The sequence below is a fragment of the Etheostoma spectabile genome, chromosome 18 (genome assembly GCF_008692095.1).
Source record: "Etheostoma spectabile isolate EspeVRDwgs_2016 chromosome 18, UIUC_Espe_1.0, whole genome shotgun sequence".
Taxonomy (NCBI): domain Eukaryota; kingdom Metazoa; phylum Chordata; class Actinopteri; order Perciformes; family Percidae; genus Etheostoma; species Etheostoma spectabile.
The window spans coordinates 22,596,298-22,618,353 of record NC_045750.1 but is presented as its reverse complement, the minus strand read 5'-3'; the positions used below and the strand labels follow the sequence as shown (position 1 = coordinate 22,618,353).

At 39.9% G+C, this 22,056-nt stretch overlaps 2 protein-coding genes across 6 annotated transcripts in view; one reads left to right on the top strand and one right to left on the bottom strand.

The window, feature by feature from the left end:
• The window catches only part of cep128 (centrosomal protein 128), a 55,814-nt gene extending 50,421 nt beyond the window's left edge, over positions 1-5,393 (bottom strand). For 3 of the 5 annotated variants that reach the window (XM_032542524.1, XM_032542527.1, XM_032542528.1), the window contains exons 1-7: positions 4,615-5,391; positions 4,351-4,437; positions 3,870-3,996; positions 3,526-3,644; positions 3,070-3,200; positions 2,123-2,195; positions 1,546-1,668 (exon numbers count right to left, since the gene is read on the bottom strand). In XM_032542524.1, coding sequence (XP_032398415.1) covers positions 1,546-1,668; positions 2,123-2,195; positions 3,070-3,200; positions 3,526-3,644; positions 3,870-3,996; positions 4,351-4,437; positions 4,615-4,782 — 828 coding nt within the window. In that variant the 5' untranslated portion in view covers positions 4,783-5,391. Of the gene's footprint in view, positions 1-1,545; positions 1,669-2,122; positions 2,196-3,069; positions 3,201-3,525; positions 3,645-3,869; positions 3,997-4,350; positions 4,438-4,614 lie in introns of all 5 variants that reach the window. The other 2 variants (XR_004336120.1, XM_032542526.1) reach the window with 2 other exon arrangements.
• Positions 5,394-5,772: 379 nt separating this feature from the next.
• tshr (thyroid stimulating hormone receptor) overlaps positions 5,773-22,056 on the top strand; it is a 22,008-nt gene continuing 5,724 nt past the window's right edge. The window contains exons 1-8 of the mRNA XM_032542523.1: positions 5,773-6,279; positions 13,570-13,641; positions 14,700-14,774; positions 17,194-17,268; positions 18,112-18,186; positions 18,949-19,026; positions 19,673-19,741; positions 21,190-21,267. Coding sequence (XP_032398414.1) covers positions 6,110-6,279; positions 13,570-13,641; positions 14,700-14,774; positions 17,194-17,268; positions 18,112-18,186; positions 18,949-19,026; positions 19,673-19,741; positions 21,190-21,267 — 692 coding nt within the window. The 5' untranslated portion in view covers positions 5,773-6,109. The remainder of the gene's footprint in view (positions 6,280-13,569; positions 13,642-14,699; positions 14,775-17,193; positions 17,269-18,111; positions 18,187-18,948; positions 19,027-19,672; positions 19,742-21,189; positions 21,268-22,056) is intronic.

Here is a 22,056-nt window from a genome sequence, read left to right as displayed (position 1 = left end):
TTTGGAACTGTCCACGGCGGATAAATGGTGCCCCAGGGAAGACTCTGAACACGTGGTGGTGCATTGCTGACTCTGTGAGGACCTCTAACTTGCGCAGGTGTTTGGTCCCTTGTCTTGTGCCTGTCTGTGTGTGTGTGTGTGTGTGTCTGTTTCTGCATGTGTTGTTTTGTCTCCCTCCCTCCTGTCTTTCCTCTGTTTAATTATTATTTGTAAAACTGTTTTTATATATTTATTTTTGGCCCTGGGACGCATTCTCGTTTCAGTGTATTGTTTGTAATTGTCACTGTTTATTTCTTAAATATGTAAAAAAGAAAAGAAAAAAAATGTATACAAAAAAAGGAAGTGGACACTAAAGGGGAACTATTATATTGCATTTTCAGGTTCATTCTTGTATTTTGTGATTCTAACAGAACATGTTTTAATGTTTTCTTTCTCACACTGCCCATGGCTGCTGCACCAGCATTCACCCTCTGTTACCATGAAAAATCACCAATAAAGGCTTCTGAACAAAATACTACACCTGACAGGTCCCAGCAGTAATGTGACCCAAAATTGGGGAGAAACGACCAGCATTGTCCACCAAGACTACAGCTACCTGCCGTTAGCATGCAGCTAGTTAACATTTAGCAGTAGGCTCAGGTTAGATTGTAATGGAAAGAAGCAGCACTTTCTACCGCCAAAAATTGCAAACAAAAAGGCTTTCAAACCAAATACTACATAACCAAAATGTTAAAGGACAAATGTGACCTGGAATTGGGGAGAATTGGCCACATTGGCACCCAAGATTTTTATATGAAATTTTTATCCTTCTCTGTCAATAAGTGTCTTCATAGTCTGTACACCATGTAGGGCTGTCCTCGACTACCACTCACATGACTTTGTTGACTAGTCGGATTAGTTGATTCAATCGAACAATCTGTAAAACAGACTTTCTCCACAAAGAATAAATCTTGTGTTTTCCAAGGATATGCTCATGGGTTTCTTGTAGCTAAGTCATTCAGCATGAAAAAAATGAGAAAGGACTACTAAAGAAATCTTAGTCGATCGATTAGTCGACTAATCTATTAAGAGGGGGCAGCCCTGATGTCATATGCGATGACAAATGTTGCTTTGTTTGCCTGCTTTATTCTTGTGTGCGTGCTCCGTAATAGGTTTAAAATAAATAAATTAAAAGATATTTCTTATGCTCAACTTAGACAGAGGCAGAGAGAAAGGTTTCCTTTCATTTATGCTGTATCCTCTTCTATGTGTTTATGTGATATTGGTTTGTCTGCTTTAGGCTTAGTTGTTTCTTTATTATAGCATTAGCCTGCTCAGGGACAGCAAAAGAAAACTAGCCTTTTGATGTTTATTGTGTGTTGTCTGATGAATTATTTAAAATTAAATATTGTTATGTTCCATCTTGTCTTGTCCACTGTCCCCTCCATTGAATAATACCCGGTCATGTTGTCTCTAGATTCTTTTTCGGCGTTCTCTGTGTGAATGTGAGAGAACACAAGAGTGTCAACAGTGAGGTGAGGGATAACGGCAGATGAGATGTGTCACCTCCTGCAGCTCGTCAGACACGGCCACCCGCTGACTCTGCCTTCTCGCTCTCTCCGCACCACTCTGGTCCGCACGCATCTCTCTCTCCAGCTCGTGCAGACGCCGCTCCACACGAGACGACACCTGCAGACAGGGAGACGGAGGACGCCTGAGGTCACGCAAACATCACCGGTACAGGCATGACAGCAGGATATGATAAATGAGACAGCAGGAAATTAAAAGTGCGGCTGACAAATAAAAATCTCTTTTAGAACTGACTGGAGGTGCGATGTTCACGATTCAAGAATTCCCTGTCTAATCAGGAAGCGCCACATCCACGTCTCTGGACGTGACGAGATAAGAAATATTAAACATGTAGGCTGTCATTTGGAGCAACGTATTTGTCACAGTAGTAGTGTGCCTGGAAATTATACTGAACTATTTGGTAAAGTTAGACTTCACTGGATTTGTAAAAGAGGACGCCATATGTCTATAGCAGTTTAAACAACAAGAATATTTGCATATTTCATGCTTTATACAACAGCTTTTATTCATCACAATCTGTGATGTGATGTCCTAAAATTTAGCTACAACTCACTGAGGCCTGTCGCGGGGAAGTTGTCACGTGCTCTGTCAGGCTCTCCATCGCTCGCCGGGTGTCAATATCAGACCTATAAAAAGCAGAGACATATTCACACATCAGAGCTCTCTGTCGTTTGGAAAAATCCTTTCCCAGGACACCACTGATCAAAATGGGAATGCATAACATGACGCCACTGAAAATTATTATGCAGCTTCAGATGTTGAAATATAGTGGCGGATCAATTTGGTGTGGTCAGTAGCACCAGGGGGGAGAGATTTTTTTAATAAACTCAAAATGTCAAATTTTAATGCATAGCTGAAAGAAAGATCTGCTGCCTTTTTGACTTGGCAGTGCCTTCACCTGACACTTATCACTTTCTCTCCAAGGAGATTTCAAAGACCCGAAAACCATGCATTTGTTTTCAAAGCTCAAGCAAAAACTTTTCTATGTACAGCGAATATATAAAATAAAGATGAATATCCAGTCAGAGGCCTAAGCCTAAATTAGAATAGAAAATCTGTGGGAGGACATAAAGAAGAGACTGCAGAAGAGTCAATTAAAATTCGTAAAGCCTTATCCAAACATTGAAACCAGTTTTACAGTAAAGCTAAAATCTTATAAATTGGACAGAGCCATCTCTAATTAGTTTTCATTTCAGACCTCAAGGCACTTAAACAAAAATATCTGAGAATAAACATTGTTACCATGCATGTCCATTGTCTGCAGTTGTTATCTCTATTTTACTCGCTTTTCAAATCTGGCAGTGACAAATACTGTGGGAAAAATAGTGGGGTTTTATATGGCTCGAGAGACAATGTATGCTACCTGTCACTATGGCAGGTTGCAATAAACCATTTGAAAACTCAGTTCTAAAGATCCCCACGTCATAAATTATAACAAATGGCAATGACTGGTGAATTCAGTTGTGCACCAGCGGGAGAAACAAAAAAACTTAAGTTTACTGTTTTTGATGTTCTGACTTTGCCGCTCCCCTCAGATACCTATTTCTCCTGAGGATTTCTCTATCCAGGTCATCAGACATTCTATGCTGGTCACAGCGCAGATCCCTCAAGGATTGGTGCAAAGCGTGAATCTATGTGGGGCCGACACAGATGGGTAAACACCATGAAACATCATGCAAAGCCAAAATTTGCCCATCATTGCCTTTACAGAGATGCATAAGTATTGCAACCACAGTGGAAAGCCAAAAATAAATAGGGGCTTCTAAACAAACTTAGACTCTTAATACTAACATGAGCAAAATCTCATTCAAATAAAATCTTATCAAGCCCCTTTAAGATTAGCATTACTAATTCCATTTCAATGATTCTTACTCAGTGTGCCCTCCTGTGGACACTTCCTGACACTACATGACAGTAACAAGTGGCACTGATTGGTAGTTTGTCTCCATTCCTTACATCCTCTCCTTTTAAGCTGGCATCCTTGAAGCGAACACTGGCAGACTGAGACCTCCGTCTTCTTCCTGGAGTGCCTGTATAGTCTTTCAGTGGAGAAGTAGGGTAGAAACGCTGGCCATCTGAAGTTACAGATGTACACATGTTATATAGTGTAAAGGAGGAGCCAGAGAACCAAACACAAACACCACAAACTCACTGCACAACATTTTTAAGGTGTTATTTTCATGTTTGTTGTCATTTTGAATATAATTTCGGTGTTATGTATCATCTCTTTGCAAATGATCCAGAACTAAGACTACAATGAGAGGACAGCTGACAGCAAAATCCTTTCTATTGTTCCTTACCTGATCCCGAGCAAGCCTCCAGGTCACTGGTGTGCAGGGTGGAGGCAGAGGCACTCTGAGCCCCGTTGGATCTGCTCACCCTCTGCGTCTGCAGCTGACTGATTGACTCTTCCAGGTTCTCCCTGAGCTGGTGCAGAAAAAATGTCAAACTTTAAACAATAAAGTAAGTGGGAAATTAGAAAATAGTTTAATAGGACAAAAAAACAAATGTCAACCCTGAAAGAAAACATTTAAAGAAGAGTGAAAATAAAGGAGGACTGGCTAAACAATGAGATAAAATATAACTTATTGTCATTGTCCTGGAAATGTTATGTATATGTAGCATTCCCACAACTATTAGGAAAAAAGGTCTATTCAAAATAGCTCTAATAAGCATGCAAGGGTTTTGTGATACAAAAAGACCTATGTCAAATAATCTGTGTCTTTAAGGTGTGAGAAGATTATTATAATTATGTTGTTATAAGTAGAACAAGTGTCTGACCAGTGCCATGGCTTCAGCCTGATCATCTGTATGCTCCCTGTATTGGCCCAGCATCCGGTCTACTTTGGTTAAGTTCCTGCTGGTGTCCTGCCAGAGAAAAGAAGCTTTTATTTAACAAATATTGGAATACGTTTAGAAACCAATGCATGTCTGTAAACATATCTGAAATGTAAGTGTGGATCAAGCTGATGTATTGCTACAGTAAATTGTTAATGCTGGTAAGGTTAGCTAGGGGTCTCTGTCTGATGAGGCAGAGCAGAGTACCTGTAAAGTGCTTGCCAGTGTGCTGATCTTCTCGGAGATGTTAACGGGTCGACCATCACTCCCGCTCCCACTCCCACTCCCCCGGACAGATCTGCGGTGGGCTTCACGCCCCCGAGGCCTGTGCGCCCGCGTCCTGTCGTATGAATCCGACTCACTGGATGTGTCCATAGTTTGGGACAGGGCAGCTTTACGGTGAAGACGACGAAAAACGGCTGACTGGGAAATTCTGACGATTAGTGACCAGCACTAGCTTCGTCTGCATAAGACGCTAACTGATAACTGCAACGTTAATCAGATTAACGAACAAACTGACCCGGTTTTTAGCTTTCTTTGCAGAAGATATTTTTGTCATAGCTAACGGAAATGCCATCGTTACCTTAGCAACCCGTGGAGACAGAAAGTTATCTGACCAGCAAACCATTACAATTCAAACTGCCCTCTTCCGTCAGTCCCAGCGCTTGGCATTGTAGAGGGGGATGCTCATCCTGGCTAGCAACAAGTGGCAACTGTTACTGTTACCGTTAGCTAGCTAGCTAATAAAACGTTAGCCAACTAGTTTAGCCTTGTGAAAATATAGCTAGTGAAAACTGCAGAACAATGCATATGTCCAGAAACTGGGGAAATAAATGCTACCGGCTATAAATACGTTGCACAAGAGCCGTTGGTTTCTCGCATTGGGAGTGATAGCTAGCAGTAGAACGACCACAGCTTCACCGTGCTATGGCAACTTGAACTGGCCGCGTCTGAGCAGGAAAACAACAAACCACAGCGGCTCCAAAAGGACGCCGGGAAATGTATGCTGCCCACAATGGAGCAGTGTGGGACTGTGTTATTTGTGAACTACATTGTCCAAAGGTATGCGTTAGCGCCAGTGTTGCCGCTCGTCAGTTAGAAAAGATAGGAAAAGAAAGAAAAGAAAAAACTATTTTTTTTTCATTATCGCATAAGAAAATATAAATGTAAGAGAAAATGAAAACATCAAAAATAACATTTGGTTATAAAATAGACTGACGATAACTGTATTGAATTATTGGGCATCAAAGAGACTTAGCTTTTCTTACCGTATATATAGGCTACGATAAGAAAACTGTTTAGAACATAATGCAGTAAAATACACAGCTCAAGATGAGAGAAAAAAAAACTATTCTCGAGTCTAACACAAGAGTGCCTCAGAAGTCCACCCTCCCCTCAAGAAGACCACCTCCAAACCCACCACAGAACCGTTGCTGTCCGTCCTACAGCATCCCCACCTTCACAGGCTCACAGAAACTCATGGGGCCCTGTAGAGAAAACTGAACCTCCAGAGTCCAGCTCCACTGTCTGTCACTCGCCATACCTGAGGATTACACTCCAAAAACAATCATCATAGACTAGGCTGGCATACTTCAGTGTGGCTCAAATTGATGCTGTGGACATCAAGAGGACTGTCAAGAAAAACAGAAGTCGGCCTGGGGGAGATTTTTGAGCCGAAAGTGAAAGCGAGCAGCACCCCAGCATGCAGGTGATAACTTGTGCGCTGTTTACGCTCGTCAGTCTCCCTGCCAGCAGCGGGTCGCAGGCTGACTCCTGCCCTGCTGTCTGCGAGTGCTCGGAGTGGAAGACACACACAATCTCCTGCTTTGACATTGATATTCTCCCCAGGTTTCCAGCAAGCACGGATACACTGTAAGTAGGCGTGCAAAACGGATCTGTGAAAGTGATTTTGCGGTGGGTTTTTTTCATGCGTTTTGACTGTAAATGGGCTCTTGTCTCCGAGGAAGAAAAATCATTACAATATCATGAATATTCCTTCAAAGTGCTCCCAGAGGGACTTTGAGGCTGTCTCTGATGTTAAGTAGTGATTCCATTTTAACGTATTAGCCTTTTTGTAGGCTATTATATAGGCTATGACTAAAGCATATGTTCCAAAGTTGTTTGGTGAGAAAAGTAGGCAATCTTGAAATAGGCTACATCAAAAGGAACACTAACACCTATTAATAGGAAATTAATAATTGACTGATAAATCCCTGTAATGATTAATAATTAATTTGCACCCTATTTTAGTCAGAGAAAAACTACTGAACCCTTCCACCTTTATTCCAATCATATAAAATAAAGCAGGTAGGCCTGCTTGCAACTGAACAGCTTCAAATAACAACTTTCTCTTTATTTGCGGTTGGTTCGGGTTTTAGTTTTTTTTAATTCACCTCTTTAACTATCGTTACAAATGTACACTAAAACAACTAATGCCAACATGTTATTAATTGCCCCCAAGTCTTGCAGTTGTAGTAACTGGATGTTTAGATAAGAGGAGGTGGAGGGAGAGACGGAGAGACAGTGGAAGAAGGAGAAGAAACCCAGAATGTCCCGTTCAGAAGAGTCCACAGAAGGCTGCAGGGTATTTAAACATGTCAGACATTTTGGATAACAAAGAAGGATGCTTTTCGGTGTTTGATTAAAGCTTATAGTGCTCAATACAGCTCATTTAATTGTATTATTAAAAGAACCAACATGCCTGCTTACGTTGATTCATTTAGCTTCAACTTTGGTGTTTGTATACTGTTTTTCTTGGGTTATACAGTAGTAGTGTGTTAATTTTACACAGGCTCATCTTATTTGCCAGTTATCTATTTGTAGTGGAATCACAGTGTGGCATTTCCTAGAACAAACAGTCTTTCCAGTAACAGTGATATTATGAATGTATAACAATACTACTGCCAGCTAGAGCCGCAGCTTATGATTACTTTCATTCGTGATGTTATGTTGATTATTCTTTCAAATAAATGCTTCAACTATAAAATGGCAGAAAACGGCCGAGAGCCCAATATGGCAATTATTAAATTGCTCATTTAATCTGACAAACACAATTGAAAGATATTGGATTTACAGTGATGTACAGTGGAAAGGGGAGAAAGGCCGCAAGCTGTATCCACGGTTTCACATCTGCTGTCACTCATGTGCCACAAAGAGGATGAATCCAACATAAAATTTAAAAAAATTATAAAAAACGTGTCATCATTTCAGCGAAGAAGAGGCTATGACTCTGTTAGCTGCGGGTACTTGACAAAAATGGGTCTATAACCAACAGCGGATCTGTGGGCAATCTGTCGACTTGTTATCTGAGAACCCAACGATTTGTTAAGAATCCTGGGAGCCGACATGATGTAATGTGTCAGGGTCGCCTTTGAAAAATGTGGGCTTTTACACTTACTAAATTGCTTAAGTCCAGCGCAAAAGTTATGCAACAGAGAGCGACTCGTTGCCATGGCCTTGAGTGATGGAAACACATGCCCTTCAGAGGGACTCTGTGGCATGTGTGGAAACATAGAACTGGAAGAGTTAGAAAGGACATTTCCATTTAAATCAGCATTCATGATTGATAAATCAGACGGTACTGTTACATTGTACGAACCTCACTTTTGGTGATTTGGTTGTTGTGGAGATAACCACTTTGGTACTCTTCCTAGAATTGAATCTTACTATTTCTCCTACACGAAATTCCTCATAAGGATCTGAAAACATAGGAGAATGTCCTGCGGTATGTTTTGATAATCAGAATTCCTTTTTGGAACGTCCCTCTCCCTCCTTCAATCCCACCACACCACTTTGCATCGCCTCCAATAGCACCCATCACATAAAATTATCTCCCAATCACTGCCTCAATTCACTTGACCACGTGCCCCAGTTGTCCCCTACGATTTCCTCACATTCCGTCCCGCAATTTACCCAGAGCCCTCCAGGAGGATAGAGAGACATGAAAGCATGCCACCAAGCGCTGAATTGTCATCCCCTCCTGATAAAAATATCTGCCAAATAAACCCAAAATAGACTGGATTGAGCGGGATGTTCTAGCAGATGAGGTGTGAGGGAATTTGATTTCCTTGTACACACACTGAGGAATGAAAGACCTTGCTGCCCGGCTCAGGCCGGTCCTACTGACTCCAGCCATAAGCCAAGATTTTAACCTCATCATCAACCCTGTTTAGCACTTTGGTCATCTGCTGTTGTTTTTAAATGTGCTATAGAAATAAAATTGACATTGACATTAACCATTGCAAAAGATAGATAGTAGGGATGTAGCAATGTATTGTGAATTGGTTAAAAACAGATCTAAATGTGTACGGATTACAACCGGTTGAGATTAAAAAGGAATCACATCAATGCAGTTTGGAAACGGCCTAGGCCGTGATCTACTTTTGATTTCACTTGTTTGTCTTCAGACGTCACTACGTCCTCTTAAGTTATTTATTGAAGAGATTTATTTGATTCTAATTTGTTGTTGGATTGGTTTTAGAAATCTAATTATTAATATTTTTCCTTTAGTTTTAGTTATTTAAAGGTAAAATACAATTTCAGTTGCACCTTTGAAATGAGGATACATCTGTTGTTTTGCACACTTTATATAAATACAGGAATTCTTTTCAGTCAGTTGTCTCTAGATCATTATGGAAAAAAAATTGGTTTGTAAATGGTATTGTAAACTTAATATTGTCAACTTGAACTGTGAATCGTATTGAAACGTGAGTTGGGGTATTGCTACATCCATAATATAGAAAGATAGATACTTGAATTTGTTCTTGCAGGTTCCAAATGTGACTCTGGAGATTAGGGTCAACTAGCATAAGAAGAGTCCAACATTTTTGGGAGATATTATCTGCTTCCTGAGTTACATGAGAAGATAGATATCATCATTATTATCATACAGTATGTAAACCTTCACGTAGAACTGGTTAGCATAGCTTAGCACAAAGACTAGAAGCAGGGGAGGGGGGACAACTTTTTGTAGAAATGTTGTTTTAATTTACACTTTGGTTTTTGTCCAGATTTAACTAATACGATGTAACGTAATAAGTTAGCTTGGACCGAGCCAGGCTAGCTGTTTCCTCCTGTTTAACGGAGCTAACGGCTGGCTCTAGTGAAGTCTTTAATGAACAGATATGAAAGTGGGATCAATCATCTCCTCTAACTCTCTGCCAAATAAGCGTGATTCCCAAAACGTTTCCTTTGAAAACCTTTTTTGTAAACATTGGTGGAGGTTTGTGCTTTAAAATTGCTTTTTCAAACCCTCATTTCAATCAATACAATCATTTCACTAATCCCCTTATTATTAACACAAGAGTTTGGTTAGAAATTCTTTTGTGGAGGAAAAATGTGTAAAAGGTTTATTTACAAAACAAAATGTGAATGCGAAGCAGCAGTCTGTGTGTGTCTGAGTGTTGGTGTGCATATGTGGACACTTAGAGTTTGGAGTCCTTTGTGTGTGTGTGTGTGTGGGGGGGGGGTTACTCCATGTGTCACTGGGAGTCAGAGAGGTGGAGAGGAAAGCACAGACACGCTTAAAAGCTTGCGTAGCGTGACTCCCGACTGCGTCTGGACGATGCATTCAAATACAATATTTACCTTTTACAGCACATTTCTCAAACACCCAGAGAGTTCCATTTGAGAATAATTAAGAGGGGAAAAAGACTTCAAGGGAAAAGGGGAAAAAAAACAGCAGTTCCCGCCTTTCAAAAACCTCCCAATTTCTGGATTGGAGTTTAAGCATTTGATAACTCGTGATATTTGTCGTCCCTCAACCTCTCATCCAATAAAACGGACTGAGGAGTGAAATCCTAATGCCGTTTCCTGAATGGTAACAGATGAGCACTAGGATTAATTGTAAAATAACATGATGAGCTGTAGCGGAGATTACTGGAAACACTGACACTTTCCCAGCTATCCATTTGTACCGATGTATCCTGTAATGGAAAGTGTTACTGTTCCTTCACATTCTGCTATAATTACCTCACGTATTTATGATAAAAACAAATGTAATCGTTTGTGAAACATAAAATAAAACAAATTTAAAAGTTAAATCCTCTCCACCACCACGCTCTATCCTAACCACTTTCCTTTCTCTTCCTACACTCACAGGGTTTTCCCAGCCATTATAAGAGTTAGGTGCCGCACCCGAGTGTTTTTTTGATTTATCGTATGCTCTAGCTTTTCCAACATTCAGACACAGATATGGTGAGAATAATACTCCAAAATGTGAAAAATGAGACGCGAAACTATCACAAGGAGACACAAACCAACTACAAAGAGATGCCAAATGATCACAGAGACCCAAAACAACACTAAAGAAAACAAAAATGAGACAAAGGGACCCAACACGACTACGGGATGCAAAACCTCACAAAGAGACACAAGATGTATGGGGACATTGCATTGCACAGGAAGGACGCCTAAACCCCCCGCCAAATACGTGCACCTAAGTCATCCACAAAGCGAGGGAATACACTGCACGCAAACATGAGATCAGATCAGATAAAAATCAATAAAAAAAAGGAACTATGTAGTGCATATGTAAACATTCTCCGAAGAGACATTATGGATTTTTATACCATTTCTACATGATAGAAGTTTACATTGAATCCCACTGGAGGTGAACATGTAACCGACTCTCTCTACCAGTCACCGCAGACCATTACACATCAAAATGAGACACAGCCCTTAGTAAACACAGCTATGTTGTCAATCCAATGCTGGGAATATTATGAATTATGTGGCTTCTCCCCACTTCAAACTCAATTCCCAACCTGTTTGTTTTCTCGGGTTTCTATCCAAAATGACAAATTGGGAGAGTAATTTTCTCTTTAAGCCTCCGAGATGGGCTCATTGGTCTTCTCCCCACGCTCCTGGGAGAAAATGCATGCTGGTTAATTTGGGTTTGAGCGTGGTCGCGAAACAGCGCGGTTCTGACAGGGGTGTTTGGTGTCAGGGTCTGCTCTGTGTCCCTCTGTTTGTTTGAATTTGTCAAAGAGCATTCAGGGTGCTGTGCTCCTGTGTCTACTGACTGACTAACCCCCCCTCGCCATGAGGGCGTGATTTAGACTCATGGGCCAGATCTCAGCCTCTGTCTATTGTTCCCCTGATGAGGCAAAGGTGCATGAAGATGGTGGCTTTGGCTGAGTCACTTTGCATACCTGTTTCCAAATGGATGCATACTCCGTTTGCCAATTGAGACAAGATGCAGTGGAACAAAGTCTGAATGTGCACCCTTCTGCAGGGTGGCCCTGGGGCACAGCATGACATCAGCACATGTGGCTACCATCTTAATCTCTTTCCTCCATTACTATGTTGTGATTTCCAAATCCACCAAAACAAAACCAGCGGCAAGATCACAGGAATGAAATAACACATTGTGACACGCTAGGTAAAAGTGCCAAGTTGCCAGCAATGCGCCAGGCTAGCTGTTTCCCTCTGCTTTTAGCTTTTATGCTAAGCTAAGCATCTTTTGATTATAGCTTCATAGTTACAGTGCAGATCTGGGAGTAGTAAGCTGATAAGATCTTATCATCTGATTGTAGCAGAAAAAAGATTTAATCCCTTGAATTTTAAATTGTTTTAAAACAATTTCTCCGCATTTTACTCAAAAAAAAGCAACAAGCTAAAATGTTTAACTTGTAGGTAAAATGTCGGGATATAGATCAGATTATAAATATTTTCTTTCTCATATAGTAACCTTTTTATGGTGAACATGTAACTGTGACACTGGGTTCTAATCTTTTCCCTGAACAATGTGGAGGTCCTAACCTTACTTTCTGAAACATTGTCGTAAACAGACCCAGACATTGTTTTTTTTGGCTGCCAGCTCAGGTCCAGTCAGATCCAAGTCTTTCTTTTTCCCCATGTTCCAAGAATGAGGGGGGGTGTTCACCATTTAATTCAAAGAAACCTTTCATCTTATTCTGAAACGTATCAGTGTTGGGCCTTTATCGGCCTATCCTTTTTCTACTCTCTTACCAAAAGATCTTTCCTTTCCTAGGGTTATTGGACAATTGTTAAGACAAAATTGTAAAAATGTACTTTTGATAACTGAATACCTTTCCTTCTCAAAGAGAATCTTGTGCATTTCTACAATGTCATATTGAATGTCATTATACTCAGAAAACGTCATGGTGCAAGATTTAAGCCTTGTTCATTCAAAAAAAAAAAGGTACTACATTTAGTTTTTCTGTAAATGTTACGCGTTAGATAAGAAGATTGATCACACATCATAACATAAAGACTTGAAATCGGAGGAAAAAAGGTAGCCTCGCTCTTTCCAACATTAACATCTACCTGCCAGCACCTCCAAATCAACATCTAACACGTTATATCTCATTTGTCTAGTGTGTACAAAAACTGAATCCGACGATTTGTTCAGGTTCTGTTGCCTGACCAATCACACACCCTAACCTTAACTACTCAAGGTCAATGCTTAACTTCAACAAATCATACTGCTTCGTAGGGTGGGGCTTGCCTAAAACTGCAGTTGGATCCATCATAACACCATATATATATATGCACACACACACACACACACACACACACACACACACACACACACAGTATATAGACCTCTCTTTATTAGTCCTTTTGGGATGACTCCCGCAAGGAAATTTAAATTTCCAATATCAGTTTTAGCAAGATCACAGTATAAAAGACAATATAAAGATAACAATAATATCAGTAATAAAAATAGCAATAAATATAATATATATATATATGTGTATGTGTGTGTGTGTGTGTGTGTGTGTGTGTGTGTGTGTGTGTGTGTGTGTGTGTGTGTGTGTGTGTGTGTGTGTGTGTGTGTGTGTGTGTGTGGTAATGCTAGGTTTGTGAACTAGTCTTGGGTTATCATCTAGAGACAACCCAGGAAATAGACTGGCCCATTACCCACCTTAAAACCAGAACGTGTCCTTATCATACTTAGCTTTTTTTTTTGGAAGATAAAATGAACTAGATTTAATGTGTTCATTATTAAGGCGATGGTAAGATTATTTTGTAACCTTTAGACAAACCAGCAGTTTCTAGTTCATGCTAAGCTAACAGGCTGCTTATTTTACTTGATGTGAGTGACTTTATCTTCTCATTTAACTTTCTGCAAAAATCCAATAAGTGCATTTGCCATTTGTTTGTAACAACTAAAATCCATCTCTATTTTCCAACCAGATGGCTTTTTGAGACCCGCCTGTCATCCTTGCCAGCAGACGCCTTTGCCAACATGGTCAACATCTCAAGGATGTGAGTGGCAATTTATGCAGTAGATTATTCTATTCAAGGCTCATAGGCCCACACTTTTCAAACCCAAAACCTTCACAGTTGCTCTCATCCACCTGTTGCCTTTAAAAATGGGAACTTATCCCAGTTCCAAACTGCCCACCCTTTATTCTTCTCCTTCTCCCACCCAAGCAGCTGATACGCTCTCTGGTTAGTATCACCACTAGCTCCTAATCACAGCTGGAAGCGCTAATGCGTTCCTTCTATAGGAATGTTGGTCCTTTAACCGCAGTGGGGCTTGGACATGGGCTAGGTATTCCAGCAGAGCGTATTTTGGTGTGTGTGGTGATTTTAGACTCACAGTAGAGGTAGGGTCTCTGGGTAGAGGTAAAATATACACTTGAGTCTTGATCTCAGGCTGCTGATTCCAACGTCTGCGTCCAAGTCATGCATGAAGGGAGACTGAGGTGGATAAGATGTTTTCTGCAAGCCTCAAACAGCCACGAGTGTTCACAGCCAGAGTTTTCTTTGCTCGCTATCCAGATAAAATGATAGAATCCACGTTAGAAAACCAAAATAATGTCAGTCCAATTCTCAAATACAGTGTCTTTTTTTAGTGTGTGAACATTGAGATGTCTTTTATTAAGTGCCTATAATAACTACAGAAGTTAACAGAATATATCTTGTGTTATTTTCTAGTCATTTCTAAGGTTGATCAAGTGCTAAGTTCATGGTTTATTTAAACAGCGGGCTTGTTACCAAGTAATAACAAATGGGAGCAGAGTGACTGATGACTAGGTAATGTATATGTGGGATGCATACCTGTAAAATTACCCGTGACTTTGGAGGCTTTAGGCAACTTGGGTTGATAAATTTAGGAAAGAGTTGCAGCCTTTAGGATCATTTTTAGAGCCACACACTCATTTATAAAAACATGTCTTGTGTTTTGCCACAGGCTGCTACAGTACCTTCCTTCTTACATTCTAAGATTGACAGATGGTTAAAAAAAAACGTAATTATTTTAAAATTACAAAGACAATTTGTACTTTAGATCTGGTGTAAGCTCAGTGTATTTCTTTTAGATATATATCAGTGGACGTGACGCTGCAGAGGCTGGAGAGGCACTCGTTCTACAGCCTGAGGAAAATCACCCACATGTGAGTAACTAAAGGAAATTGGCACGCTCTTTATCGATCATTAGTGATTAAGCATCTCCATTTGCTCTCTGGAGAGAAAAATGCTTAATTCTGAACCTTGCCGGCAGCAAAGGGTAGCAAGGAAAAAACACATTTAGAAGCTTATTACTATCCTGCCCACCACTTACTGCACCTCATCAGAGCAGTTTTGCCTCACTTTCCATTCAAGAAATTGACAAAAGAAATTACCCTGTTGTGGGATCACCACATGCAAATAAGACCAGAAACAATCCAATTCGGTGAAATTACTTATGTGGACCAGTGTTACCGAGCCTGGTCTAAACAGACAGGGAGAGGCTGAACAACAGCCAGTATTTGGATTCTCTCCTCGTCGTCTTCATGCTCCAGCTCTTGTTAAAGCAGCTCAGGGGAAAAATGTCTAGTAAGGTGCACTCTATTCTCAATTATGGGATAGAGATTTATGGCTGAGTCTCCGGGTGGACCACACACCTTCCAGCAGAACACCTCCTAGCACTTCATATATTATTGCAAGACTTGCTGCCTATGTGAATGATTTGTTACAGCATCAGTGTAACACAGCAGTTTGTGTGTATGCAATTTGCTTCCACTCTTCAATTAGCCTACTGTATGAAAACGTGGGCATGTATAGCCGTTGAGACCGTAACTGATTAACAGCTACAGAAATTAATTTGACATGACTTGCGTGAGTGTGTGTGTGCGTTGGAGTGTGCCATTTGGCTGTCATTTGTATCCTAATTATCCTTTCCCTTTAGTCTTTTCTTATTAGCTGCCGAATTCCAGACATCAAAATGCAGACAGAAATAATAATTCAAACCGCTAGCTGAGGGTTGTATCAGTGTTCTAGGAGTGTACTTTGGATCTCCAGGGCCTATTTGCTACTGATTGGTGTGGTGTAGTGCCATACATCAGATAATGGCATCTCTCTCAGGTTTCCTTCAGGGTCAGACACAAATTAATGCTCTGCTTCCTGTTGGCGGCTCGAGGCCGACAGCAGCTGTGGAGCTAAGACTCCAGTCGATGCTGAGAATTCAAAGGGGGCTGGGTGAAGTTTGTACCACACCACCATCAAGTGAAACCAATTATCTCAAGAATTCTTGGTTTTTAAGCAAATAATTTAGTTTTTTTTTGTAGATTTATTTCAATTTTGGTGATCTATTTGCAAATGATGTGAGTGCAAAGATGATCAACCTACAAAACCAACTATAGCTATTTCATTCAAATGACTTGAATAATTGTTACAAAACGTCACATGAATAAACCTTTGACAAATAAACTCAATGGTGGTTAAAAATGAAGAACTCCCTTGATACTATGCAACTTCACAATGTCCTTAAAAGTTTGTGTTTATCTTTATGGTTATGATTGAGAGACAAAAAAGGCCTGCACACTGAAAAAAAAACTGGAAGAGTCCATGCCAATTTGAGATAATGGCCAAACTGTGGTACCTCCATACTACAACCTTGGCATCTATCATTTGCTGCCATGCGGCCTAAAAAGACTCTTTCCTATAGACTAACATGTCAAAAGAGATGTCTGTAATTCAGTTAAATTTATTTTTAGTGCCACAACCCCTCCGCATGACTCGTTTTACTATCACAAATTGATACATTTGGTCCAATGATATTTGGAAAGTCTAGAAGCGCCGCACGATTACATCATTTAATCCCAAAGTTAAAAATTATACATTAAACTGACAATTTGTGAATAACACATAACAATAAAAGAGCATCTTCCGCCCTATCTTCTACACTTTTGTGCAGGGCACAGAAAACCCAAGTAAAGGGAAGTCAAATTCATAACCGCGCTGTTCGATTGACCATGTAGAGTTCAAAGAGTTGTGACAAAGATTCAAACTCTTCATCTCACCACTTTGGCTCAGGCGTCGTTGCCACTCGGGAGTTTTACAGCCTGCTTGAGCATGTCAGACTATGTCCCGGTTGTATTGGCTGATTAAACTGCCCTCGTATTTCAGTGACGCCCTACTCGTTGTACAGCAGCACCGTGAAGATGAACTCAGTCACTCAGTCACTTTTACTGACCTGAACACGTCTGTCTGCTGGGCTGAGTGTGGTTTGCCCGGTGTGTGAAGGATGGCCAGGGAACACGCTCCAGAGCAAAACTTGGCTTCAGACAGCAGAGAGAGAGAGGTGTTGAGTCCAGCCCAGGGCGGAGCAGAGTAAACATTCTAATGAAACGCTAATTGGACTCTACTTCCAGCCCTGGCTGTCTGCACCGAGTTTCCCTTCTTTTGCACACTGTCTGCAAATTTTTTTTATGCGCTTCTGAATATGTGTCCAAATAATTTCATAATGGCCACCACTCACACTTCTGTCATTTACTTATGCTCTGAATGGGTTTGTTTTTATGTAAAAGTGCATTTTCTTGTCTGGTCTTTCAGTGAGATACGTAATGCAAAAAGTCTGACCTACATCGACCCAGAAGCCTTTAAAAACCTTCCAAACCTCAAATACCTGTGAGTAGTCTTCATTGCATGTTCTTTTTGTCATTGAATTCCACATACTGACACCATTATGGTTATCGGAAAAAAAAATGAGGGCGCTATATTTAAAATGCTTAAGTCTGGCAACAATTTAGACATTGTGAACTATTCATAGAATGTTGAGTAGAGTACGGGCAAGAATGAGTCAGGCTTCATTGAGCTTAATGCAGTGGCACAGGTCATGTTCAGTAAAGTGACTGCATAAAAACTATTAATACTAAGTATTTGGCCTGATCTCATGATTACTTCAAATCCTTAAACAAATCCTAGCTTGTGACCTTGTCACAGATAAATATGGCATGAATTGGCATAGTTATTTAAAACCAAATTATGCTGTCTACTAAATCCAGATCTTCAGGACTGTTTTTATGATAGAAATGCTCACTTTTTGTTATACTATCATTAGGGCTGGATATCGTCAATGATTTTCTGAATTAATTATGATTCACAAGGTCCTGATTTGATTAAAATTCTGGTTCAATATCAATTAGGTTAGGGACATTTCAGTTACAATACGCCTTTGGCTTGGCACAAGCAAAGAACCAACCCTCAATTTTTTTTTAAAATAATTCCTCAGGTTAATGTTTACATTTAAAAATTGACCCCCAAAACGTTTGTGGTGGGTTATACATCCATGGTGAAAAGGTATACATTGAAAGATCAATTTCAGGATTGATTGATATCAGATCAATTGAACAACAATCGATTTTAATTAGAGAATCAATTGTTTTAACCCAGCTCTAGTTCTCATATACCATGTTTCTTTCTGGTGTGTTTGCTGTATGTCCTGACTGTTTCTAACCTATTGACATTCAGGGGAATTTTCAACACCGGCCTTTCTTTCTTTCCTGACTTGAGCAACATCCACTCTAATGACATGAACTTCATACTGTAAGTGGCTAGAACTTTACCATTTTCACACTAATCAACATATAGTCTAGCTACTGTAAAACTGCTACGTGTGGCATTTTCACGTCAGCAGTTCATTGCCACATTCATTCAGAGCTGTTACTATTGTTATTCTAAACCAACAGGACGGTCAGCAAGATGAGCCGCTTTTTCATGCATTATATTTTATATTGTGTAAGGAATAATAGATGTGTTTTTCACTGGAAAGAGAGCTTTTGGGTTTTCAAAATGTTGGCAGTGTCACGAGGAATAAAGAATGAAATCACCTCTTACTGCGCAAGCTTAAACTTAATGTTTATCCTCCTTTGTATTCCATGTAAGTAGAAGCAAGAAGCAACGTTGGGACATAGAGACTATGGGAAATGTGGTTTCTATTTTGAAAAATACACTAACCTCATTAAATAAAGATCACATCCCTTCATAAATGTGATTGTGTGTTATTAGTATACAAAATGTTACAATACATAAGCAGTATTGCTTTCTGCATGTGGGTGCATCTTTGTTTTTGAGTCAATACGCATCTGCCTTCCCATATTCAACCCTCTGCATGTCTGCATTAAATGAGCATCTATACTCACATCTCCAGCCACTGTCATCACCCTCTCAACTCTAATTTAATATTCCTACTGAGCCATAATGCTTGAGAATATCATCATCAAGTACATTCCTCCTTGTGCCACTTTCCAGTAAAAGCGATTTACAACACCACTTCATTTCCTCTCTATTCTGTGTCTTCCTTTGAAGGGAAATTGTTGATCATCCCTACATCACATCGATCCCGGCCAACGCATTTCGTGGCATCACCAGCGACGTGCTGACAGTGTAAGATCTTCGCAAGAGCAACCACGTGCACGCACACATGCACATGCATAAATGTACAGAAAAGAACTGCTTACACGTAATGCAATTACATATATAGTTGTGTCATACACTTTTATACAAAAAAGCATAAGGGAAATGTTAACTTGATGGAAACTGTAGTAAATAGGCCTACATAGTGAGTGTCCTTTAGCCCTAAATTCAATCCAAACCCAACAATAGCCACTAAAGGAAGTATGGATAGGCAACATTACCTCACTTTAAAAACATGTCCTCACTCTGAACTCACTTAAATCTCACAAAAAACAACAAAAACAAGTACACAGACACTTTAACACAACAGCCAATGACATGTATGTGGTTAGGTTTGAGAGCGAGGGAAGAGGGATTGCAATTTTAATCCACAAAACAGGATGTTACAGAAAATGTTGGGCTATGAACCGCAAAATTGCACAGGCAAATGAAACCTCACCAAAGAATGTGAAATAAGTAGGTCCTACTTATGTCTGTCACTGAAGTGCAGAAACGCATGAAGGCGTCAACACGTGGACAACATTTTCATTCAGTAGACTGGTTAACCTAAAGAGGCAAATTCTAATGAGTGCTATTGTGTTGTTTGTTACTGTATGAGCTTCTTCTTTGGTTCCAGGATGCTGTATGGAAATGGATTCAGAGAAATCCAACATCATGCCTTCAATGGGACCAAGCTAGATCAAGTGTAGGTATTTCATTTGAACTCCTTGTTTAACTTATTTGACAACTGTTACAGGAGCAATTTAACATTTTGGGAAATATGCGTATTCGCTTTCTCGCAGAAAGTTAGATGAGAAGATTGATACTACTCTTATGTCTTAGAGACAATAAAATCTGCGAGTCGGGTAGCAAGACACTCTGCTTCTGAGATGCTCCCGGTGTGGTATGGCACGTGGCGGAGGACGGAACAAAAACGCAGCACAGATGCGCCCACGGGAAAATCGGAGTAACTCTTGGCAATAACACAAATGAGTGTATTTCCCAAAAAACTTTAACAATTTTAATCAGCAGTTTCAGAGACACATGAGCTAATATTGTTACTTGTGTATTAGGTTTAAGTTTTTTTTATTCACTATTACACTATATATTTCACTGTTTTAACAGTTACAAAAAAAAATCTAATTCAATTCTTATGTTACATTTGTTTTTTTAATCCGTAACAATATCTCTCACCGGGACAGCAAAATCCGTCGATTTAGAGGTCTTACATTTCTCAAAAATTATGTTGCTCAGTATTTTGCCTGGATTGGACCGTTTCTGACATCTGGCATGTGTATTTCCTTTCCCAAAATTGCACTACAAAAGCAGCGGGATCACGGTTGGGTCTCTACAGGCCTTCTCATATGTACTCGAAAAGGGCCTAAGCCCAGCTCTTGATTAGTAACCTGGAGTTCTCATGGGAAAATATGTTTCCAAAAGTGGGTAGGAAGTGTGCAATAAGATTTCCCCTATCCCATACACTCAGTGATACACTAGATCTGTGTCAGACTTGAAAAAAATACACAAATTTTACACTTTTACATTCAATAGCCTCAGTTAGATAAATTACGATACAACGGGTAAGCATTGCTTCCTTTTTTTCAACTTTTGTCGCAACATGTTTTCCTTCTGCTTGTCACCTGCTGGTCCAGAATCCCTCATATTCAGGATATGAGTTATTAATGATATTAATTTAAGGTCCCTCTCCTCTCTTACAACACCTACACATCCCAGAACCTTATAAGAGCTTAATTAAGCCATTGGCCTTTGACTAGTGAGTCTTCCCACATGGATGTTTGTGTTGGCAGCTGATCTTCTCTGAGGGGAGAACTGATCCCAGAGCAGCTGGACCAAGACAAACACAAACCCTTTGCAGGTCTATTATCCTTTTTAGATGTAAAGGATTCAGTGAGATGTGTAGTGAGAGTGCAGCGTGTTTAAGTCAAACGCCAACACATGATATATTCTATAATTTGAATCAACAATGTGATTGAGACCTTTTTCTGTCATGTTTTACCCCTGAAATGAGAGAAAATAAACAGGGAAATGAGCAGTGATGAGGCTTAGGAAAATATAATGCCATGCCTCTGTCACTTTGATTGAAATGTGATAGATTTTCTTCTTATAAAAACTTAACTGTGTTTTCCTGTCCAGAGACCTTCACAGGAATAAGTATCTTAACAAGATGGATGAAAGGGCTTTTGCCGGCACCGTCAGCGGCCCCATGCTTCTGTAAGTATCTGAAGGGTTGAAAGTTTAAGCCACTCATTTCAACTCGGTAATTATTACACACAATTCTTACATCAAATATGAACTTAATTATCTCCAAGAGGTGAGCCACAGTATTTTAAAATCTATTTATGATATTTTGTGATAGCTCTTTGACACTTTCATCTTGCTGTTAATGTTACCACATAAACATTTTGACCTTATTTGTTGTCTAAATAAATTAATACATTTATTCAATTGGTTCTTAGTGGAATATGGTTTTGGTTGATTGACAAATTAAATGCACTTATAAGGAAAAAACGCACCCTTGCTCAGTTTAATACACTCAGGGATTTTACTGCTGCTGCCTTACTTGGTGTGGTATGACCAGTAGCTATCATTAGAAAGCTTAAAGCTCCCATATTGTAAGAAGTTAGATTTCTATGTCTTTTTTTACTTTTAAAGCAGGTTGAGGTGCTATTTAAATACTGTAAAAAGTATGAAGACGCTGAGTACACGGAGAAACGCACACAGCCCGAATTCAGAAACTGTGCCTTTAAACAAGCTGTCAGGACTTCCGTACGAATGTCATGTCCCAGCATACATATACTGTATATTGGTAGGAAGTGTTGTTACAGTGCCGTTACAGTCATTCCTTGGCTGCAATGAATGGAATGGAAGACCCGGAAACATTGACCAATCAGGGCGGACTGGGCTTTTTGGGAGGGGGGGCTTAAAGAGACAAAGGGTTATTATTTTCATATTACAAACAGTATGCTGAGACATGAGAACGTGTCCCAGGACCAATAAAAA